General features: G+C 38.1%; 1 protein-coding gene across 4 annotated transcripts in view; it reads left to right on the forward strand.

Annotated features, from left to right (window-relative positions):
* Positions 1 to 700: 700 nt before the first annotated feature.
* DHX40 (DEAH-box helicase 40) overlaps positions 701 to 20,998 on the forward strand; it is a 52,539-nt gene continuing 32,241 nt past the window's right edge. For 2 of the 4 annotated variants that reach the window (XM_032617123.1, XM_032617125.1), the window contains exons 1-10: positions 701 to 868; positions 1,707 to 1,874; positions 2,899 to 3,044; positions 4,746 to 4,865; positions 5,065 to 5,292; positions 5,881 to 5,947; positions 6,915 to 7,046; positions 16,563 to 16,662; positions 18,686 to 18,772; positions 18,919 to 19,101. In XM_032617123.1, the coding sequence (XP_032473014.1) occupies positions 757 to 868; positions 1,707 to 1,874; positions 2,899 to 3,044; positions 4,746 to 4,865; positions 5,065 to 5,292; positions 5,881 to 5,947; positions 6,915 to 7,046; positions 16,563 to 16,662; positions 18,686 to 18,772; positions 18,919 to 19,101 (1,343 nt within the window). In that variant the 5' untranslated portion in view covers positions 701 to 756. The remainder of the gene's footprint in view (positions 869 to 1,706; positions 1,875 to 2,898; positions 3,045 to 4,745; positions 4,866 to 5,064; positions 5,293 to 5,880; positions 5,948 to 6,914; positions 7,047 to 16,562; positions 16,663 to 18,685; positions 18,773 to 18,918; positions 19,102 to 20,998) is intronic. The other 2 variants (XM_032617124.1, XM_032617126.1) reach the window with 2 other exon arrangements.

Here is a 20,998-nt window from a genome sequence, read left to right on the forward strand (position 1 = left end):
CAACCATTCAAAGTGAGCTTAACTCCTCTGGAGGTCAATCATTCATTCATCCATCAGCGAATTCAAAAAATATTGACGGTCCAGTTTGAATCACTTTGCTGTGCTCCATGTACCATGATTTTCTAAAGTTGTTGCCCTTGCGTCTAGTTGGGGGAAAGGGGAAGAAAATAAACATGGAAATAAATTAAAATGCAGGGTCCTATGAAGGAACTGGACAGCGTGGGGGACCTAAGTTTTGGACACTAAGGAAATAGAAGTTCAGCTCTGCAACTCATGAGCTGTGCGCCTTGAACAGGTCATTTCAGGATGAGCAAGGTGAGAATGTCGTGGAACGCCGAACTCTAGGATGGTTCCAGCTCCTGGCAAAGGGTCACATCACGGTAGGTGTGTGAAGGTAGGATAGGCTTGCAGTGACCACTGAGAAAAAAAAGGTGTCGCCTGGCCCTTTTGCGCACAAGAGGAGAAACAGGAGGGGTCCCTTCGGGACTTCTGGGCTGGCTTCGCCGGCGAAGCCCCAGCGCACGTCGGCGTTTCGCGGGAAACACTCGAGCGTGGGCCCTCTGCTCGCGGCCGGGTCGCAACGGTTGGGCAGCTCTCCGGCTGCCTCGCGCCACGTCATCGAACAGCTCCTCCTCCCCTCGCTCGAGTCGCACGCGCGGAAGTAAACACCTTGACGTCATCAGGGCGCGTCTTCGCCTTTCCCCTCCCATCTTCCCAGAACGGTGGACGTGCTCACCTCCGCTCTGGGCCAGGTCTATGTCCCGGTTTCCCGCCGTCGCGGGCAGGGCGCCAAGGCGGCAGGAGGAAGGTGAGCGATCAAGAGACCTCCGAGAAGAGCGGCCTTCGGCAGTTCCCATCGCTGATAGAGGTGCGGTCCGCGGGACAGTACGGAGGCCAGCGGGAGTTATGGCATGGGGGTTCTCGGGGGGGATAAAAGTCCGCCTTAGGCAGGCAGAGAAGAGTAGGGGGGGAGGCCGCAGCGTTCTTGTCGCTCTCCAAGCCGGAGGGGAACTTTGCATCCAGTGAGGACTTTGGTCTAGAGGGGGGCGGTCCCAGACCCAAGTTGGGTGAAAACCCTGCTGGGGGACAAAAAAGTGAACCCCAACGCCGAAATGCGTTCTGCTCTTAAATGGGCTCATAAAGCCTTTGTTCTCTACCCATCCATTCCCGCCTCCCCCCCTCCGCCCCTTCGTCGGGCCGCCAGCCTGCCTTTGGGTACGGTATGAGGGAGCCAGTTTCCAGGAGCCAGTTTCCATGGTTACCCACCACTTGGCCTTCTGGGATATCAGTCACTCTGAACAGGGACCTAACTTGAACCGTGAATCAGAAGCAAACACAGGTGGCTTTTAATTCAGCTGAGAGTTTTTCTGCTGTGTTCCAGGTTTTGGTCTATTGTTTAATAAAATTGGGTTTTGTGCTTCTGTATAGGTATGCTTGCAAATACATTGCCTTGTGCTAGGCTTAACTTTGTCAGCTACTTTGAGTCATGCATTAGCAAATGCTCAAGTTGATTTCACTAAAAAGTTGCTCTGGGTTTATAAACCCTCGCTTGCAAATTGGATGTAGGTGATTTAACTGAAGAGTCATGGGTTGATTGTTTCCAGCCCTGAAATTCTATTGTCATTCCCTTTGCAGTTTTGGGAGATTGAATGAGAGATATCTTTACAGGCCTTTGAATTGCACAATTTTTCCCCCTGTCATTACAGAAGAGAAAGGATGCACATCACAGGAGGGAGGAACTACTCCAACTTTTCCTATTCAAAAACAAAGAAAAAAGCTTATTCAAGCTGTGAGGGACAATTCATTCCTTATTGTTACTGGAAATACAGGAAGTGGTAAAACAACTCAACTCCCAAAATATCTATATGAAGCAGGTAATTTTATTCTGGGAAAATATTGGGAGTACTTTAAAAATATCCTCTTAAAAGCTAATAGGACTTCTGTATTACACAAATGCCCATCATTTGTTTTACAGTCCCAGTTCTTGTCTTGGCACACTGTACCTACATCTTCCTTGCTTTTTTACGGTCTTATTTCAGATTAGTTGAAATGGCATTTTCAGTTACCATAATAATTCCAAATAGAATTATAGGTAGATGTTGATTCTGTGCTATAGAATAAGGTTGTCTTGCAGTAGACTGTTGACCACTGGTACTGAAATAATTTTCCGAGGGAAGGGATATATTGATATCTGCTGCTGACATTAGTATTTCTTGGTTCTATCTCCAGAGTGTTATCAGGTAACTGTTTATTCCTTGACTCTCCTAACACCAAGCCAGCTAACAAATTATCCTTACGGTGTCTTTCCCTTCAATACGGTAAAACTTTCTATCATAAGGTTGGTATAGAGCAAAATTATGTTGGATATTATAAAAATTTCGTAGTGTATATTAACTTACTCTAATGCATCAAATCTAAGATGCCGTCTATTAAGACATACCACTATTTTACATACTATTAATAAAAAAAATGCCATCAGTTATAAGATGCATCTCCCTTTCAAAGATATTAAAATAGTAAAATATGCTTGTAGAATCTATGAAAAGTGGTATATTTAAACTTCTGTGGCAAAGTTAAATCCATTTTAGGAAGTGTGTGGAATTTTATGGATTCCTAGGGGTTAGAAATTCTTGGCTTACTCTTTAGAGTAAATCTTTAGACTGAAATTGAAAAAAATTAATTAAAATATATACATTTAGAACAGCTATTAATATGTAGTCTTATTTTTAATTAATACTTAAATTTCCATGGTGCAAATGTAATACAGTGTGTTGTTAATTGGCAGAGTTTTCTTTTAGAAACACTTGAACAGTTTGTATTGATTGACCAGAAACAATTTAGCTCTAATGGGAAGGAATTGTTAACATTTTTGTGTTTTTTTACTTCTGGTTTTGATAGGGTTTTCACAACATGGTATGATTGGTGTGACTCAGCCACGAAAAGTAGCTGCCATATCTGTTGCTCAGAGGGTTGCTGAAGAAATGAAATGCACTTTGGGATCCAAAGTAGGATACCAAGTTCGTTTTGACGATTGCAGCTCTAAGGTACAAAAGTTTTGCTTGTATTTAATTAAGTACTATAAATTTATAGAAAGAGTGAGAAAGTGATGAAAGATTTTGACTTCAAAATTCCATTTATATTTTAAAGAAACAAAGCCTCAGATTAGAATTAATTTGTGTTGCCCATTGTTAATGCTCTAGTCCTGGGGTGTCTAATTCATCCCATTTTCTCCCTTCTCAATTAGTTTATGTGACAGTTATGTTGATTTTTCACAGGACTGTCATGTGTTTTCGCTGTAAGGATCCTTGGCATGTAACTTACATTTGTATTCTTTAAAAATATTTTTTATTGCAGTAAAATGCACATAAAATAAAAGTTACCATTTGTATTACTTTTAAACCATTTTTAGGTGAACAATTCAGTGGCATTAAGTTCATTCATAGTGTTGTGTAACCACTACTGCTATCTATTTTCAGAATGTTTTCACCATCCCAACCAAAAACTCTGTATCTACTAAACAGTAGCTCCACATTCACATCTCCCCGCCCCTAGTCCCTGGTAACTTCTATTCTGCTTTATGTCTCTATACATTTCCATATTCTAAGTACCCTGTACAAGTGGAATCGTACAATATTTTGTCCTTTGTGTCTGGCTTATTTCATTTAGCTGAAGTTTTCGAGGTTCATCCATATTGTACGGTTATTTTCTTGAGGTAAGTAGAAAACTGACAGCTTAATGAACAAAGTCATTGATCAAGTATTTATTGAGCATCTTCTGTATTCATGGCAATAGTTCATAGTTACAATTTATATTCCTTCAGGATTTCTTAATCCTGTACCAGATACAAAAGAATCTCTGATTTGCCTATGGTCCCTGATAGGAATGGCCATCAACAGTGGCAAAGAATGACTCCCCAAAATACTGTCCTTGCCTTCCAAGTGGTCACTGCTGGGGATTTTTCTTTCTTTATTTCTTCCTTTGTTTTATGGATATCATTGCTGTTAACTCCTCCTCTGGACCTTACTCTCAGCTTGTTTTTTTTGTTTTTTTTTTTTTTTGGCGGTACGCAGGCCTCTCACTGTTGTGGCCTCTCCCGTTGCGGAGCACAGGCTCCGGATGCACAGGCTCAGCAGCCATGGCTCACGGGCCCAGCCGCTCCGTGGCATGTGGGATCTTCCCAGACTGGGGCACAAACCCGTGTCCCCTGCATCGGCAGGCGGACTCTCAACCACTGCACCACCAGGGAAGCCCTCTCACCTTGTTTTAATTCTAGTCGACTGACCCTATTTTTGTAACAGGAAAGTGGTCAAAGAAGAAGAGAGTGAGAGAAATGGTGCACCTACCTTTTCTCTTGAGCCCTCTAAAATAGCAGCTGAGACAGGGAGATGAATTCCATTTCATTATTGTTTTCCCACAACTTGCTCATCTGAAGTCATTACATGATCTTAACCACTTTCCACTGACTTCATTGTATTTCCTTATTGGTCACTTTTGTTTGCTTTATTCCAGACTATTCACCTTAGTTCCTTATCCCTGTCTCTGTATAGATCACAAGTTTCGTAATTTACCATCCATGTTATTAGACATGTTATTAGACTATTTTATGTACTCTTATTTCATCAGATTAGTTTGGTCACTTAATATCTGTACATCTGAGGGGGAAAATTTAGTTTGCAAAGCAGGGATGAATTTCTGTGATTTTATTTTTATGTATATGTTAATGTACTCTGCTGTTTGAACATTAGGAAACAGCAATCAAATACATGACTGATGGATGTTTACTGAAACATATTCTGGGAGATCCAAATCTTACCAAATTCAGTGTCATTATATTGGATGAAGCCCATGAGAGAACTCTAACTACAGTGAGTATTTTACTGTATCGGTTATTTATTAGACAGTTTACTTCTTTTCGGTAGCTTTGTACTCTATAGTGAATTGCCTTCTCTTACTTACATTTTAATCTATTCAAATGGGAATCCTTTGGTTAGGAGAGCAGAATATTTAAAATAAATTGGTTGTTATGTACACTTGTGACTTATTAGAAATTTACTTTTCTTTCAGGACATCTTATTTGGTTTATTGAAGAAGCTGTTTCAGGAGAAGTCTCCTAATAGGAAAGAGCATTTAAAGGTCGTAGTGATGTCAGCAACTATGGAATTAGCCAAGCTCTCTGCATTCTTTGGAAATTGTCCAATATTTGATATACCTGGAAGGCTTTATCCGGTCAGAGAAAAATTCTGCAATTTGATTGGTCCACGAGATAGAGAAAATACTGCATATATTCAAGCGGTATTACTTGGCATCCTTTTTATGTCTTTTCTGTATCTATGATTCTAGTTGATTGAATAGTTTGATAATTTATTTGTCTCTGTTATTTTAATGGCAGCCCTCATAGGTCCTAGGACTTTTTTAAAAAAAGATTTATTATTTATTTATTTACTTATTTTTGGCTGTGTCGGGTCTTAGTTGCAGCACGTGAGATCTTCATTGAGGCACGCAGGATCTTTTGTTGTGGCGTGTGGGCTCTTCTTTGTGGTGCACGGGCTTCTCTCTAGTTGTGGTTTGCACGCAGGCTCCAGGGCACGTGGGCTCTGTAGTTTGCAGCACGCAGGCTCTAGTTGAGGCATGCAAGCTCAGTAGTTGTGGCACGCAGGCTTAGTTGCCCCGCGGCATGTGGGATCTTAGTTGCCTGACCAGGGATTGAACCCACATCCCCTGCATTGGAAGGTGGATTCTTTACCACTGGACCACCAGGGAAGTCCCAGGTCCTAGGACTTTCGAGAATCAAGTTTAATTCTTCTGTGGAACTAGGGGAGGTGGTGGTGGGGGGGGGACTGTATTTCCACTAGCATATTATGCTTGTGTTTCTTGCTTTAGATTGTGAAAGTGACCATGGATATCCATTTGAATGAAATGGCTGGAGACATCTTGGTTTTTCTGACTGGTGAGCATTCAGTACCAGGTTTAAAAATTTTACTATTTGTACGAGGGAGTGGGGCACCATGATACAGTGTTACCTTTGTTGGAAAATCTAGGCTCTACTCATGTTATCCTAGCCTTTTATGATTTTCTGAGTAGTTTTAGATATTATATCTATTACAAGATATATGAGGTAATTCTACACTGCCCTAAAAACCATGAGTCTCATTAGTAAACATAGGTAAAATACACTGACTTTTAGTAGAAAGATATTAAATGGTAAAATATTAATATTTTTATTACTCTATCTTATATAGAGCTGTTAACCACACTAAACAGTCCTGGATCTGAATGATTAATTTCATTATTTCAAAAGACATACTACTAGCTCCTTTCTTTGAGTGGTGGGATGGTACTGTGTGGTAGCAGTACATAAGGTGTAGAATCCATGTCTCATAGACAAGCCTTTTTTGGAGGTCAAAAATAGAATAGTTAAATCTCAGACTAGTGTGATTTTTCAAGTAGCAGCATCCTACTAACAGATATGAGTAATTTCATGGCTCACCTCCTGCACTGCCTTGTACCCCTGTCAGAAGTGAGACATTGTAACAATCTCTTAGCCTTTTTGAGGTACTTAATTAAGCATTTTGAAATACACCTAAATGTAGTATCTCCTGGACTAGCCTCCCCTATGGTAATGATTAACTTTATTGAGTCTTCCTCAAATATACCATATTAGCAAGATGAAAGGCTTTATGATTATAAACATTTTTATTCCTTTAGAGATTTAAATTCCTTGGAAACTTTCTTCTATTTTTAATTTTATTATTGTTGAGATTGAGTACAATTTATGTGTTCATCTACCTTAGATCAAATGAGAGATTTAAAATAACTATTATGTAAAACCAATATTAATCTAGAAGGGTTTTTTTTTTATTCTTAAATTAATTTTGCTGTTCAGTTGCTGACATTATTTTCTCCCCTCATTTCAGGTCAGTTTGAAATCGAAAAAAGTTGTGAGTTACTTTTTCAGATGGCAGAGTCTGTTGATTATGATTATGATGTCCAAGATACCACTCTAGATGGCTTGCTAATATTGCCGTGTTATGGATCTATGACAACAGGTAATTCCTCACCAGAACAGAAAATTTGATTTTTAAAACTTTTCATTGAATAATAACATGTATACAGAACAGTGTTCAGATCTTAGGTGTTTAGGTCAGTGAATTTCACAAAGTGAATTCACCTTTGTAACCAACACCCAGATCAAGAAACAGAGCATTAGGAGAACCAATCAGCATCCCTTTGAGAGAAGCGATTTTTTTTTTCTTGAAATCTTTTCACATTCACTTTTTCAAGACCTTGGACATCTATACCCCTTTTTCAAGACCTTGGACATCTATCCCCCTTACTATTGTTAAGAGTGGCCTATGTCTTATCCCAGAAGAACAAAAATATTGTTGGTAATTTTTTAAATTAAGGCTATAATTCCTTGATAGTAGTACCATAAGTCAAATCTGATTTGCCACTGCCACGGAATTTCTAGAAATTTTATATATCCTTATATATCTGAAACAAACCAGTGGATTGTTTTCTTTTTATGTAGCTACACACATTAGTCTACTTTTCAAGTGCAATGTTCTTTTTTAAGTTCAAAGAGCAAATGCAAACTCTTATCATTCTATTTGTTCATAATATTGTTGTTTAGAATTTGTTTTATAAAACTATATTATGGAATTTGACTTGTAAAAGCAAAGGGAAGTTAACCTGCAGCCTCCTATTTGAAGTTTGATTGGGATTAGCATTTAATGTAATGCAAAAAGCATTTAAATGTTTTTATATTTTACGTGTAGTTTTGTTTTTGTTGAGTAGGTGGTTCTTATCCTTATATTAACGAAAAATGTTCAGGAATATATGTGTTGGTAAATAACCATAGACCATGTGCTATTTTGGAAATCTTTTTTGTGATGATATTGGGCCCTTGCTCTCAACATTGAGATCTATTTTAGATTTTTACATCTTAAAGGGAATTTGTAGGGTCATTATTAGATATTTAATGTTCTCGTTGTTTTTTTTGAGATTTTATCTACTAACTTTTATAATTTACTTTATAACTGATAAGATAATTCAAAACCTGTTGCAGTTGCTTTGTTGTTAACTATTAACAATATATATATTTTTTCTTTTTCTATATAAAGTAAATAATTTCATTCTTTCCATTTTACTGCCATATTGAAAATAATGTTCTCTATCTGCCATTGCTTCTTGATTATCTTCCTGAAATTCAGTTTTTGTACTATTAAAGGTTGCTAGTGACCTCCTGTTCCTCAAATACCATGGCTGTTTTCTATTTGTATTTTGCTTTTGTGTTAATATAAGTCTCCTTAAATGCTGTTGTTTAGGATAATTATTTGGTTCTCCTGACCACTATTTCTATAAGGCTGCTGTCTTCCCACCCTCCCTGGCCTTTGTTCCCTTCCGAATGTGACTGTTCCCTAAGGTTTCATCCTTAGCTTGCTGTTTTCTTAGAATTCTCTGTTTTGGAGAGGTTGGCTCCTAGGATTCATCTGTCACTTTGTGATGACTCCTGAACGCTGTCTCTAGTTCAGTCTCCTGCACTCTAGACCTGGTGGGTCTCACAGGGCTTTCTGGTCTGTGCATCCTAGATCATACAATCCAAACAAGTGGCAACTCCTACAGGTTTTCTTTTACCTTTATCTTGTCCAGATCACTCATTTTTCTTTTTTTTTTTCTCATTGTCATCATTAGAATTGGGATCCTCAGTTTGCTTTCCTGAGCTGTTAACATATCCTGCTAACTTGTTTTCCCTGATTTAATCTACCATCCTACCTGCCATGATAAACATAATCTTCCAAAAGCACAGCTCTGATTGTGTCAGTCTCCTGTTGGGTACCTTCAGCCATTTCCTATTGCCAACTGAATTATAATGTGAACTTAATAACTTGGTATTCATTATCCTTCCAGTATGACTTCTACCAGCTTTCAGCCCTAATTCCCAGTGTATGTGATTTTCTTTGTTGGTGTATATGTGTAAATGGTAAAGATGTGGGATTGGGTGTGAGTAGAGCCATTATTAAAGGGTTTTGTTTGTTTATTTTAGTTTCCCTTCTGGTTCCAAGGACACTGTAAGGGTGAGCTACTAGTGATCCATTATGATCATAACAATATTTATTGTAGCAGTTTATAACAGTGCAAAGAGGCATTCAGATGGAGCTGATGAGGTACTAAGTAATGGGTGAGGTGGAGTTGGATGAAGTAGGGAGAGGGTGGCAGGTTCCTGGGATCTAAGGCTTTCTTTCTAAGCCTGGTAAATATAATATAGCACTTATTTTCTTTATTATTGCTACTTTGGGCTGTGGGGAGAGACACATAACATTATCATGTTATTTCCTTTATTTCCTGTTAGCTTCAGGAACAGAAAACTTGCACTTGGGAGTGAGGAGAGGGAAGAAGAGTTTCCTGCTTATAGCCTGGAGTGAGGGGGTACAAATGGACCTAGGTTTAGTGAATAAGTAAAAATTATGAGGTGGATATTTTATATTTGCTCTTATTTCTGGGCTAGCCATGAGGGTGGCTGACTGTTTTAAAGGGACATCTTAAAATACCTCCCTACTTGACATAAAAAATTCTCATCTGCCAAATGTGCAGAGGTGCTGTGGTACCCCTTGTACTACCAGGGTCATGTGACCCTGCTCCCTGGGCTGAACTCCCCCAAGCCCCAGCCTTTGCAATGTTCACTCAAACTCAAAATGTAAGAGAGATTTTTGATTCCTTTTCTTCCCACAACATTTTTGTGACTCTGTGTTTGCTCTTTCCTGAACTTGTACTCCTCCTTTCCCTTTTATTCTCCCCTTTCACCGGTTGAAATATGCTATTTTGTTTCACAAGTGCAACCAACTCCATAAGAACCTTTCCTGATTTCCCTCCTCGTGGCTGGTTTTTCTCTCTTCTTCATTTGAACCTCATTGTGCTTTACTGTATCTCTTGTGGCACTTAACACATTTATCTTGTGTTACGATTGTCTCATCCCCTCTATGAGATTGTGAACTTCCTGAGGACAAGTACTAAACACTGAAAAAGTCCTGACTAAGTATTTGTTAAATAGAGTTCCAGATTTTTTACTTTCTGCTGGATATTCTATTAATGTCTTACACCAAACACTATGTCTGAACCTTTTTCTTGTTTCTCTCAAACCTTTTCCCTCTTCTGACTTCCCCCTTTTTGTTTAGGTCTTACACTCCTTCAGGTTGGTCATGCATTTAGGGAAAGCTGAACCCTCACAAAAATTTATGAACTGAAATATACCTGTTACTTCATAAGTGACAGTTATTTGCATGGAATTAGACACTTTTAGCACTGACGTAATTATCTAATTCAGTGCTTCTTAGCCTTTTGTGGAGGGTGGGGATCTCAGATTTTTATTTTTAAGTAATGAAAGCCTGGCTGTTTTTCTAGAAAAATGCACATATACCCATATATATATATTTGCATAATCAGATTTTTTTATTTTACAGATAGAGGCTAAGTGATGTTCCTGAGGTCACATGGTGAATCTACATTTGATAACTGGTTATTTATTCAGTAGTGGAGAATCTAACAGTACATGTGTTTCCAGAATAGAAGAAGAAAAGGAGAGGAGTTTTACCTTGGATTAGTGTACAACATTTTAAAAGGGGAAAACCTACTCATTCAGATTATTGCATAAATCCAAAAATAGTTTTTTTTTCTTCTGCTTGCAAACCAAAGCTATTACTTCAATATAGCAAGTACCAAGTGTCTAAGATAGTTTCCTTAAATGTTAAGATTAAAGATGTGGGGGAATAAGGCTAATGAGTTTCACATAAAAACTTTTAGTCTATGTGGAGTCTCCCCAAATGGGAAAAATTTTCTTTTGTCTTAAAAAGAAATATATACCTTTTTTTTTTTTTTTGGACTTGAGAGAGCTTTTTTTTTTTTTTTTTTTTTCGGTACGCGGGCCTCCCACCGCTGCGGCCTCTCCCGTTGCGGAGCACAGGCTCCGGACGCGCAGGCCCAGCGGCCATGGCTCACAGGCCCAGCCGCTCCACGTCATGCGGGATCCTCCCGGACCGGGGCACGAACCCGTATCCCCTGCATCGGCAGGCGGACTCTCAACCACTGCGCCACCAGGGAAGCCCTTGAGAGAGCTTTTTAATGGAGCTTTTTATTAATTAATTTATTTTTGCTGGGTTGGGTCTTCGTTTCTGTGCGAGGGCTTTCTTTAGTCGTGGCAAGCGGGGGGCCACTCTTCATCACGGTGCGCAGGCCTCTCACTATCGCGGCCTCTCGTTGCGGAGCACAGGCTCCAGACGCGCAGGCTCAGTAGGTGTGGCTCACGGGCCCAGCCGCTCCGCGGCACGTGGGATCCTCCCGGACCGGGGCACGAACCCGCGTCCCCTGCATCGGCAGGCGGACTCTCAACCACTGCGCCACCAGGGAAGCCCGAAATATATACTTTTTAAAAACAATAAAATCAGCAAAGAAAAATAAACTTACTCAGATGCCACCAACATGATTAAGTGATAATCAGTATTAATATTTTGAGGCATATTGTTCTGACCTTTTTATTTATGCATTTAGATATATTTTATTGTTTAGTTTTTTTTTAACAAAAATGGATTTATTTTACATATGCTCCTTCATTTTTCTTTTTTTGCCCTTTGTAGAAGTTTTAAAAGTATAGAAAAGTACAAAAAAAAATCCATTTTCCACTATGCAGAACTAATAGTTGGTGTCTCTCTTTTAAGAAAAAATTACTCAATTGAGGGAAAATAATACAGTTTCATTATAAAGAATTCAAGCAGTGCACAGTTTTACAAAGGTAAAAGTAAAGAAATCACCTCAAACTCCATCCAGAAATAACCGTCTTTAACATTAGAAAAAACAGTATTCAGATGTGTGTGTGTGTGTGTGTGTGTGTGTGTGTGTGTGTGTGTGTGTGTGTGTACATATAGAAGGATAAGTAAGTAGTTAGATAGGTTGACAAATACTTTTTTTAAGAGAGAGATTATACTATCAGCTGCTTTTTTAAAAAGTATTTAATTTTACTTGAATTTACTTGAAGGAATTGTTAACTTCAAGAATATCTTTCTTTACCACATGAGATAATATTTTATAAAAGAGTGCTTTAAAGTTTAAAAGGATGAAAAATATTAAGCTGAAGTTAATGTCTTCTTTTTAGACTATATTTGATTGGAGATCTTATCTGTTGCCTGATTTGAAAGATGAGCACTTAAGTACTGATATTCTTCTATATCCTCCCCTTCTGATTTTTGTTAGTTATTTTTACATTGTTCAGTTGTATTCAGTATTTACTATCAATCCTTTTACCATGGTTTTTCCATTCCTAAGTTACTTTCAGTTAATTATAGATTGGCTAGATTTTAACCTTTTTTTTTTTTTTTTTAATAGAAGAGCTCTTGGGTGTTATTTTTTTTTGTAGTTCTTTTGTTTAAGAATGTCTGGCTTTTGCCTTTATACTTGAGCTACATCTTGGCTGGGTTTTATGTTCTTGGGTCACACTTTCTTTTCCTTAGAACTTGGTAGACGTTGTCCAGTTGTCTTCTGGCATTGAATGTTGCTGCGGAGAAGTCTGAGGCCAACCTGATTTTTTTTCCCCTCCTTGTAAGTGATTTGCTTTTTCTGTCTGATTTCCTGAAAATTTCTATTTTTATCCTTAAAGTTCAATAGTTTTTAATTAGAATATTTTTTGGTGTTGAGTGTTTTATAGTAAAATTTTCCTGGAATTTTATGTGCTCTTTTTAAAAATCAACTTTATTGAGGTATAATTTACATACAATAAACTGTGCCCGCTTTAAGTATATAGTTCAGTGAGTTTTGACAATGTATATACCTGTGTAACTACCACCACAAACAAGATAAATTATTCTTAGTTGCTCTTTTGATCTGCAAATTCAATTCTTTATTTCAAGGAAATTCTCTTGGGTTATATCTTTGTATATAACTCTTGTCTATTTATTGGTTTCCTACTTCAGAGTTACCAATTATTCTTATGTTGGATTGCATGTCTTCCATATTTTTTAGCTTCCTTCTAGTTACTTTATCTTTTCAACTGCACTTACTGATTATCTCAAGCCTTTTCTCTATGTCAGAAGTTTGATTTCAGCTGTATTAGTGAGAATTCTCAAGATATTTTTGACTTACCCAAAAATGACTTCAGGGGCGGGTAGAGTTTGAGCTGAGCAGTGTTGTACCTCTTTTATTCTGTTCCAGAATCATCTTTTTTCCCCCTTTGATTAACAATTTCTGTTCATAGCTTTATATTCCTTTTATACACATATCCTCTCTCTCTCTCTCTCTCACAAACACACACACACACACATACTTTCTCTCTCTCTCTCTCACACACACACACACGCACACACACACTTTCTCTCTCTCTCAAACACGTTTCTGCTTTGGGATCAATTTGGAACAAATTCTTTGAGGACGTTTCAGTTGGCCTTAACATATAATATGTCACATACATGTATCTTAGTAGCATTACTCCATTAAGAGCGTTCAGTGGTCTCTCCTCAGTATCCTTATTTCTTGGTAGATTTTGGAAAACCTTTCTGCCTCTTTGCCAATCCCCCCCCCACCACCGTTAATTTATACTCTAGTACCTTATTAGGTGCATGGAGGTAATCAGGAGAATTGCTACATCTTAATGAAAATATTCAGTTTCCCTTTTTCTTTGTGGAAAGTGAGAATGTGCTTTAGGATATATGTATTTAACTTTTTCCCAAACCTTTATAAACAAACATAAAATTGGCATGTGTTTATACTTGTGGAATATGGTGAAAGTATGTGGATAAAATGTAAATGTGAAACAAACGTGAGTCTTGTCAAAACAGCAGTTTCAGGCCTTTTTTTTTTTTTTCCGCGGTACGCCGGCCTCTCACTGTTGTGGCCTCTCCCGTTGCGGAGCACAGGCTCCGGACGCACAGGCTCAGCGGCCACGGCTCACGGGCCCAGCCGCTTCGCGGCATGTGGGATCTTCCTGGACCAGGGCACAAACCCGTATCCCCTGCATTAGCAGGCGGACTCTCAACCACTGCACCACCAGGGAAGCCCCAGGACTTTTTAATTGACTGTAGTGAACAAAATGATAAACTGAAATTTTGCTTGAACTGAAGACTAAAATTAGGTACTTTTAAACATGGGTTAATTGAAAAACAGAGTTACTCATAAATATGCTCAGACTGGACATTTCAAATTTATGTAAAATTTTAGGGTAATGTGGAATTTCAAAGGTAGAAGGATCTCAATTTATTATTTATATCATGCATTTTTAAATTGATCAATTCATTGAACTTTACTGAGCACTCCCTATGGTCCAGCCATTGTAGGTACTGGGCATATGTACCTACAATGACAATGTACATACCTCTGTAACTACCACCACAAACAATAAAAGAAAGTCCTTATTCTTACAGAGTTACATTGTAGTAGAATAGATAGACAATAAATAATAAATGTATAAACATATAACTTAAACTGCAAAGTAGCATATGATGCCTTTGAACCGTCTGAGCTACCTAAATCTAAGAAACACCTAAAAAATAATTTTTATCACTTATGTGTAAGCTGCCTTTCTAGCACTTTATTTATTTATTTTTTTTGGCGGTACACAGGCCTCTCACTGTTGTGGCCTCTCCCATTGTGGAGCACAGGCTCTGGACGCGCAGGCTCAGCGGCCATGGCTCACGGGCTCAGCCACTCCACGGCATGTGGGATCTTCCCGGACCGGGGCATGAACCCGTGTCCCCTGCATCGGCAGGCGGACTCTCAACCACTGCGCCACCAGGGAAGCCCTCTAGCACTTTTTTACTTGTGAAATTAATTTCAGAATGATTTTTAGAAAAATAGCATCAATACTTGACTTGGTTTTAAACTTGCCTGTCTATATGTAAATCCTGGGCAAGCTGCTTGACCTCTCTGGGCTTTAGTGTTCTCATCTATAAAATGAGATAGTTGGCCTAGTAACATAATTTTAAAACTGTGATTGTCTGTGCCACTCCTTTTCCCCTTCATAATAGTTCAACTGGTCTGTTTTATATATTGCGGATACATGGATCTTTTTAAAATTTTCTTTGGAAACAGGTTTTGTACTTTATTTAAAAACAGGTTTGGTTAAGATTTTCTTGGCTGCTGAAAAGAAAACAACTTGAGGTTGTTCAGGTAGAAAGAGTGAATTTTCTGAACAAATTTCCAAACATCTCGTGGAAATTGCAGCCAGGCATTTAAAAATTTTTAAAGAATATATATGTACTTACTGTTCTAATGTATAACATAAAATAGTAAACACATATAAAATAAAAAGTTTAAAAGGATGTTTTGAGAAATATAAATAGACATGCTAATGATTTCTTTTCATACCCCAATCGATTGACTTGTATACTCCCTGGAATTATTACTCCTAATTTTTGGATGTCATTGAAATAGATGATCTACCCAAATCCCTTGCTTGACCTCTCTAGCTTAAGTGATCTTTTCCTTCATCCCACCATGGCCACCCCTTCAAAAATTTAACGTTGTAGACTTTGTCGTTATCTTCATTTCTGATCTCAGTTTTAAACCTCTTTCTGATGATTACTTCCTGTCTCTGCCAGCTCACTCTTCTGTTCCTAATTCAACAATTTTCAGATTGCATTGAGATTTGTCTTATCACTTATCTCCTTTTGCCTATGCCGTAATCATTTCCTTGCAAACATTAACTCTCTTGTCCTGTTCTCTGCTTAACCTGGCAGGAGGGCAAGTCTGGTCAAATCCACCTTTCTGCTTATTTTACACTCAGGCCTGAGAATTGCCAGCAACCCAGAAATACTCTCTTGTGAACTCTCATGGATGATTCATTTTTTATTCTCTTTAGACTAGCTTTCCTCCATATACACTAGTCACTTCCCTGTGGTTCACAAGTTAATTCTTTCTCTTTGCAAGAAACTGGCTTAATCAAATTGAGCATCTCTTGGACCTTATTCCAAATTCACAGGAGAATGAGACTGGCCCAGTTGAAGGGAGATGTTTATCTTTGGTGCCACAAACTATGGCCAGAGGAGCAAGGTACCATACTATAAGCATCGCTGCTGAGGCCCACCCTTCAGAATGTGTGGATAGTGGAAATAAGGGTGGTGTTACTTGTTTAGAGTTGGAGTGATGAATTGGGCAGACACCTGAAAAAGTAAAAACTGCCTTAGCTAATCAGTCTTTAAAGCATAGAGAGGTTCTTAATCTGTTGTCCGTGGATAGACTTCAGAGTCCTAAACACCCTGTTATTTGAAAATTTTTTTTTGTATGTACATATGTGACTTTTAATGGAGACAAGGCCCACAGTTTTTAAATAGTCTCTAAGGGAGCTATGACCTGTATAAAGGACTCTGCTGTAGGGTTTATTTTAGCAATGATCATCTGTGATGCCATGGATCTAGAGATCTTAATAGTGAAAGATGAGGAGAAATAGTTTTTGCTATTATATTTTGAATTCAAGATAATTAAAGAGTGAAGAAAATAACTTTTAATGAAAAGAAATGAGTTTTTCAAAACTTGAGTTTGACAAATGCATGTTGTAAATTAGTATTTTCTCTTTACATATATTTTAGATCAACAGAGAAGAATATTTTTGCCACCTCCACCTGGAATTAGAAAATGCGTCATATCCACCAATATTTCTGCAACATCTTTGACAATAGATGGAATCAGGTATAACTTTAAAATTCCTTTTAAAGCCGAGGAAGCCACTTAGCTAATCATAAAGCATTAAGTTTGTGTCTCTGTGCCCTCCACTAATTCCCTTCTCACTTTTTTAACTTGTAATCACCTATCATATTTTGTAATTATTGATTGCTCTGAATAGGAAATGGAGTAGGAGGTGCACATAGTATTTCTGTTCACACTTTTTTTTTTTTTTTTTTTTTTTTTGCGGTACGCGGGCCTCTCACTGTTGTGGCCTCTCCTGTTGCGGAGCACAGGCTCCGGACGCGCAGGCTCAGCGGCCATGGCTCACGGGCCCAGCCGCTCCACGGCATGTGGGATCTTCCCCGACCGGGGCACAAACCCGTGTCCCCTGCATCAGCAGGCGGACTCTCAACTACTGCACCACCAGGGAAGCCTGTTCACATTTTTAAAATACTGGTACTTGGTAACATGTAGCTTTCTCTTCCCAAATTTAAGATTATGTGTGATGTTTCATGGGTTTCTTTAAATGGGAAGCCAAACTTGTTTTTTCTATATTACATTACCAGCAGGTACCTAAGATGATCTGATATTCCCTTCTTACCTGTCAGCTCCACTTCACATAGTAAGCTTTGTATATCCAAGTGTTTATCTGGAGGTAATGTTGCTTGCTTTTCACCCTTTTGTGAAATGGACTTTTATTTTTCAATGTAATCAGTGATGCCATCAAATTTTGGAGTAAATTTTGTAGTGAAACACTTATCAGTCTAAGTCTAGACTGATAGCTAATGTGAAGTTCTTTCATACTGTTGAACCACATTCCTTCTGGATATTTATCTTTTACCCAATATATTTTATGTCCTTAACTAAGTCTGCCTCTGCCACAGGAAGGCTGGACCTGACCCAGAGATCCTATGTGTTTCTTTTGGATAAAATGATCATCCAGATCTAAGAGGAAGTTTAATTTCCTCTGCTTTTCTCTTTGCTTTAAAAATCATGGTTTCATTAAGGGCTTAGGTAAGCAGCTGTCTTGAGTAAATTAAGCTCTGCCATTTTCTGTTTCCAGCAAAGGCAAAAGTCATTAAATAGCGTGTTTCAGAATGTTCCCTAAGTGAATGATAGACTTAATACTGTTCCTAACTTAGTTTTTTACCTGACTTATTCTCCGTTTAGTTGGCTTAAAGTGGCATAGTTAAAGGCTAACTGGAATTAGATTCTGAACCTGTTAGAATGGTTTAGAGCTGATTTTCAAGTTTATTTTTTTAATGGGAGAACATAAAATTAACATTGAAAAGTGAATAATTAAGTAGTATTTATTACATACATAATGTTGTGCAACCACCACCTTTATCTAGTTCTAAAACATTTCATCACCCCCAAATAAACACCTGTACACTTTAAGGGGTTGCTCCCCATTTGTGCCTCCACCCCAGCCCCTGGTGACCACCCCTTTCTGTTTCTATGGATATCCTATTCTAGATATCTCATATAAATGGAATCATACAATATGTTACCTTTTGTGCCTGGTTTCTTCCACTCAGCATGTTTTTTGAGGTTCATCCATGTTGTAGCATGTATCAGTACTTCATTCCTTTCTGTGGCTGAATAATATTCTGTTGTATGTGTATACCATAATTTGTTCATCCTTTCGTCCCTTAATGGTTAATGGACATTTAGGCTGTTTCTACCTTTTGGCTCTTATAGTCCTCCTACAGTGCTACTATGAACATATGGCTACAAGTATTTGTTGAGTACTTGTTTTCAGTTCTTTTGAAAATTTCAGCCTAGGAATGGAACTTCTGGGTCATATGGTAATTCTATGTTTAATGTTTTGAGGACCCTCCAAACCATTTTCCACATTGGCTGAACCATTTTACGTTTCCAGTAGCAGTGTATGGGGTTTCCAATTTCTTGACTTTCAAGTTTTACACTTAACTTAAAAGTTGTTACGTAGTTGTTCGTTTGGTAGAAAAGGAGTACCCAAAGTGGTTAAAAATTAACAAGTCTCTCCTTATTTTATAGAAACTTACCTTTTTTTCATTATACTTAGATATGTGGTAGACGGTGGCTTTGTGAAGCAGTTAAATCACAATCCCAGACTAGGATTGGACATCCTAGAGGTGGTTCCGATTTCAAAGTAAGTCTCTGTGTTAAGCCTTTTTGTTCAAAGAACAGTTGATTAGATAATTTCTGATTGGTTTGGGGAAGGAAGTGAATTACTTAGAAAAATCACAGAACATTTTGGAGACTTTGTTTTTTTTTTGTTTGTTTTTTCTTCTAAAGGAGTGAGGCCTTACAGCGAAGTGGCCGAGCTGGCAGGACTTCCTCAGGAAAATGCTTTCGCATCTATAGTAAAGATTTTTGGAACCAGTGTATGCCTGACCATGTGATCCCTGAGATTAAGAGAACTAGTTTGACATCTGTAGTTCTGACCTTAAAGTGCCTTGCCATACACGACGTAATAAGGTATGTAGACAACTTGAAAAAAAGAAAAATTTGTTAGGGAGTAAGGTTATTCCTCAGAAATTTTTTTGAAGTATTTGACTCGTATGTCCCTACATTTCAAGGTTCAGCTAAACCCAAATACAGGGCTTCTTTGCATTGCTTTACTGGAATTTGATCCCTTGCTCGTATTCTAACCTTGGCCTAATGGAGTTTTCATGCTGATGTTTATTTGGATAATTTAATGACCACTGTTTATCTGTAATGAAAGGTGTACAGTGACCCTAATGCCACTCAGAAAGTGTTGTTGAGTTGTTTTTTTTTTTTTTTTGGTAGTATCTTTTGTATGGCCAGCATGGTACCAAGTACGATGAGAGACAGAATAATATAGAACAACTGTTAAATTAGTTAAATGTTAAAGAATATAATTAGTATAGGACAGAATATTGTAGGGGCTTGAAATTTCATATTATGAAATTTATGGTAGAAGAAATAATGAAAGAAAGTATTATCTTGGTTTTAATTTTGGTCTTAATTGGAAATGTTAAAGTGTGAGGAACGTTGAAAGAAGGTGACCATGCATTCTTTAAATGCATAATAAGAAAGGAAGTGATTACTAGATGCATCCAAATATGTATTGTATACTCTTAGAAAGACATCTAAGATTTTTTTTGTAGTTATTATCATAAGACTAGAGGTTTTCTTCTTTTTTTAAAATTTATTTATTTTGGCTGCGCCGGGTCTTTGTTGCGGCATGTTTAGTTGCGGCACGCAGGATATTTTTTTAGTTGCAGCATGTGGGATTCTTAGTTGCAGCATGTGGACTCTTAGTTGCGGCATGCATGCAGGAACTAGTTCCCCAGCCAGGGATTGAACCCGGGCCCCTGCATTGGGAGTGTGGCATCTTACCTACTGGACCACCAGGGAAGTCCCGAGACTAGAGATTTTCTAGATGAGAATATAAATCCTAGAAAGAGGAAAGCAAATATGTAAAATTCTAACTGATATCATAAATGATACTAATGAGAAAGAAAAGCCATTTAAAGAAATCTAAATGGCCAAACAGATGAACCCATATTTAAAAATATTATTTATAAAGGCTAACAGCAGCATATAATCAAGAATAAATATATATTAGAAAAATAGGAACAATAATTACTCAATATCATCTGCACTGAGGTTTTTTGTTTGTTTTTTTTTGCGGTACGCGGGCCTCTCACTGTTGTGGCCTCTCCCGTTGCGGAGCACAGGCTCCAGACGCGCAGGCTTAGCGGCCATGGCTCACGGGCCTAGCCGCTCCATGGCATGTGGGATCTTCCCGGACCGGGGCACGAACCCATGTCCCCTGCATCGGCAGGCGGATTCTCAACCACTGCGCCACCAGGGAAGCCCTGCATGAGTTATTTTTTCATCTTAAGTTTTAAGACTTAGAATGTAATGAAACTTCTTAAAATGCTAGAGACCAGAAAAAAAAAACTTCTCTCCCCCACCCCCCCTTTTTTTCTCCCAGTTTTATTGAGATACAATTGATATACAGCACTGTATAAGTTTAAGGAGTACAGCATAATGACATACATCATGAAATGATTACCACAATAAGTGTAGTGAACATCATCTCATACAGATAAAATATTAAAGAAATAGGAAAAAATTTTTTACCTCATGATGAGAATTCGTAGGATTTACTCTCGTAACAGCTTTCGTATATAACATACAGCAGTGATAATTATATTTATCATGTTGTGTCTCCCTGCTCTTTTTAAGATGTGTGCAGAATATGGGCAGGTACAACCAGAATTTGGAATAGGTGGTATAGTATTCATAGATGACAGAAAGAAAATGGAACTTTTCAGTTATTATTTTGCCTCCCCCTTTCTCCTCCATTAGGAATGATTTTAAAACTGAAAAGATAAGATCAAGT

The sequence above is a fragment of the Phocoena sinus genome, chromosome 20, assembly GCF_008692025.1.
Source record: "Phocoena sinus isolate mPhoSin1 chromosome 20, mPhoSin1.pri, whole genome shotgun sequence".
NCBI classification, from domain to species: Eukaryota; Metazoa; Chordata; class Mammalia; order Artiodactyla; family Phocoenidae; genus Phocoena; species Phocoena sinus.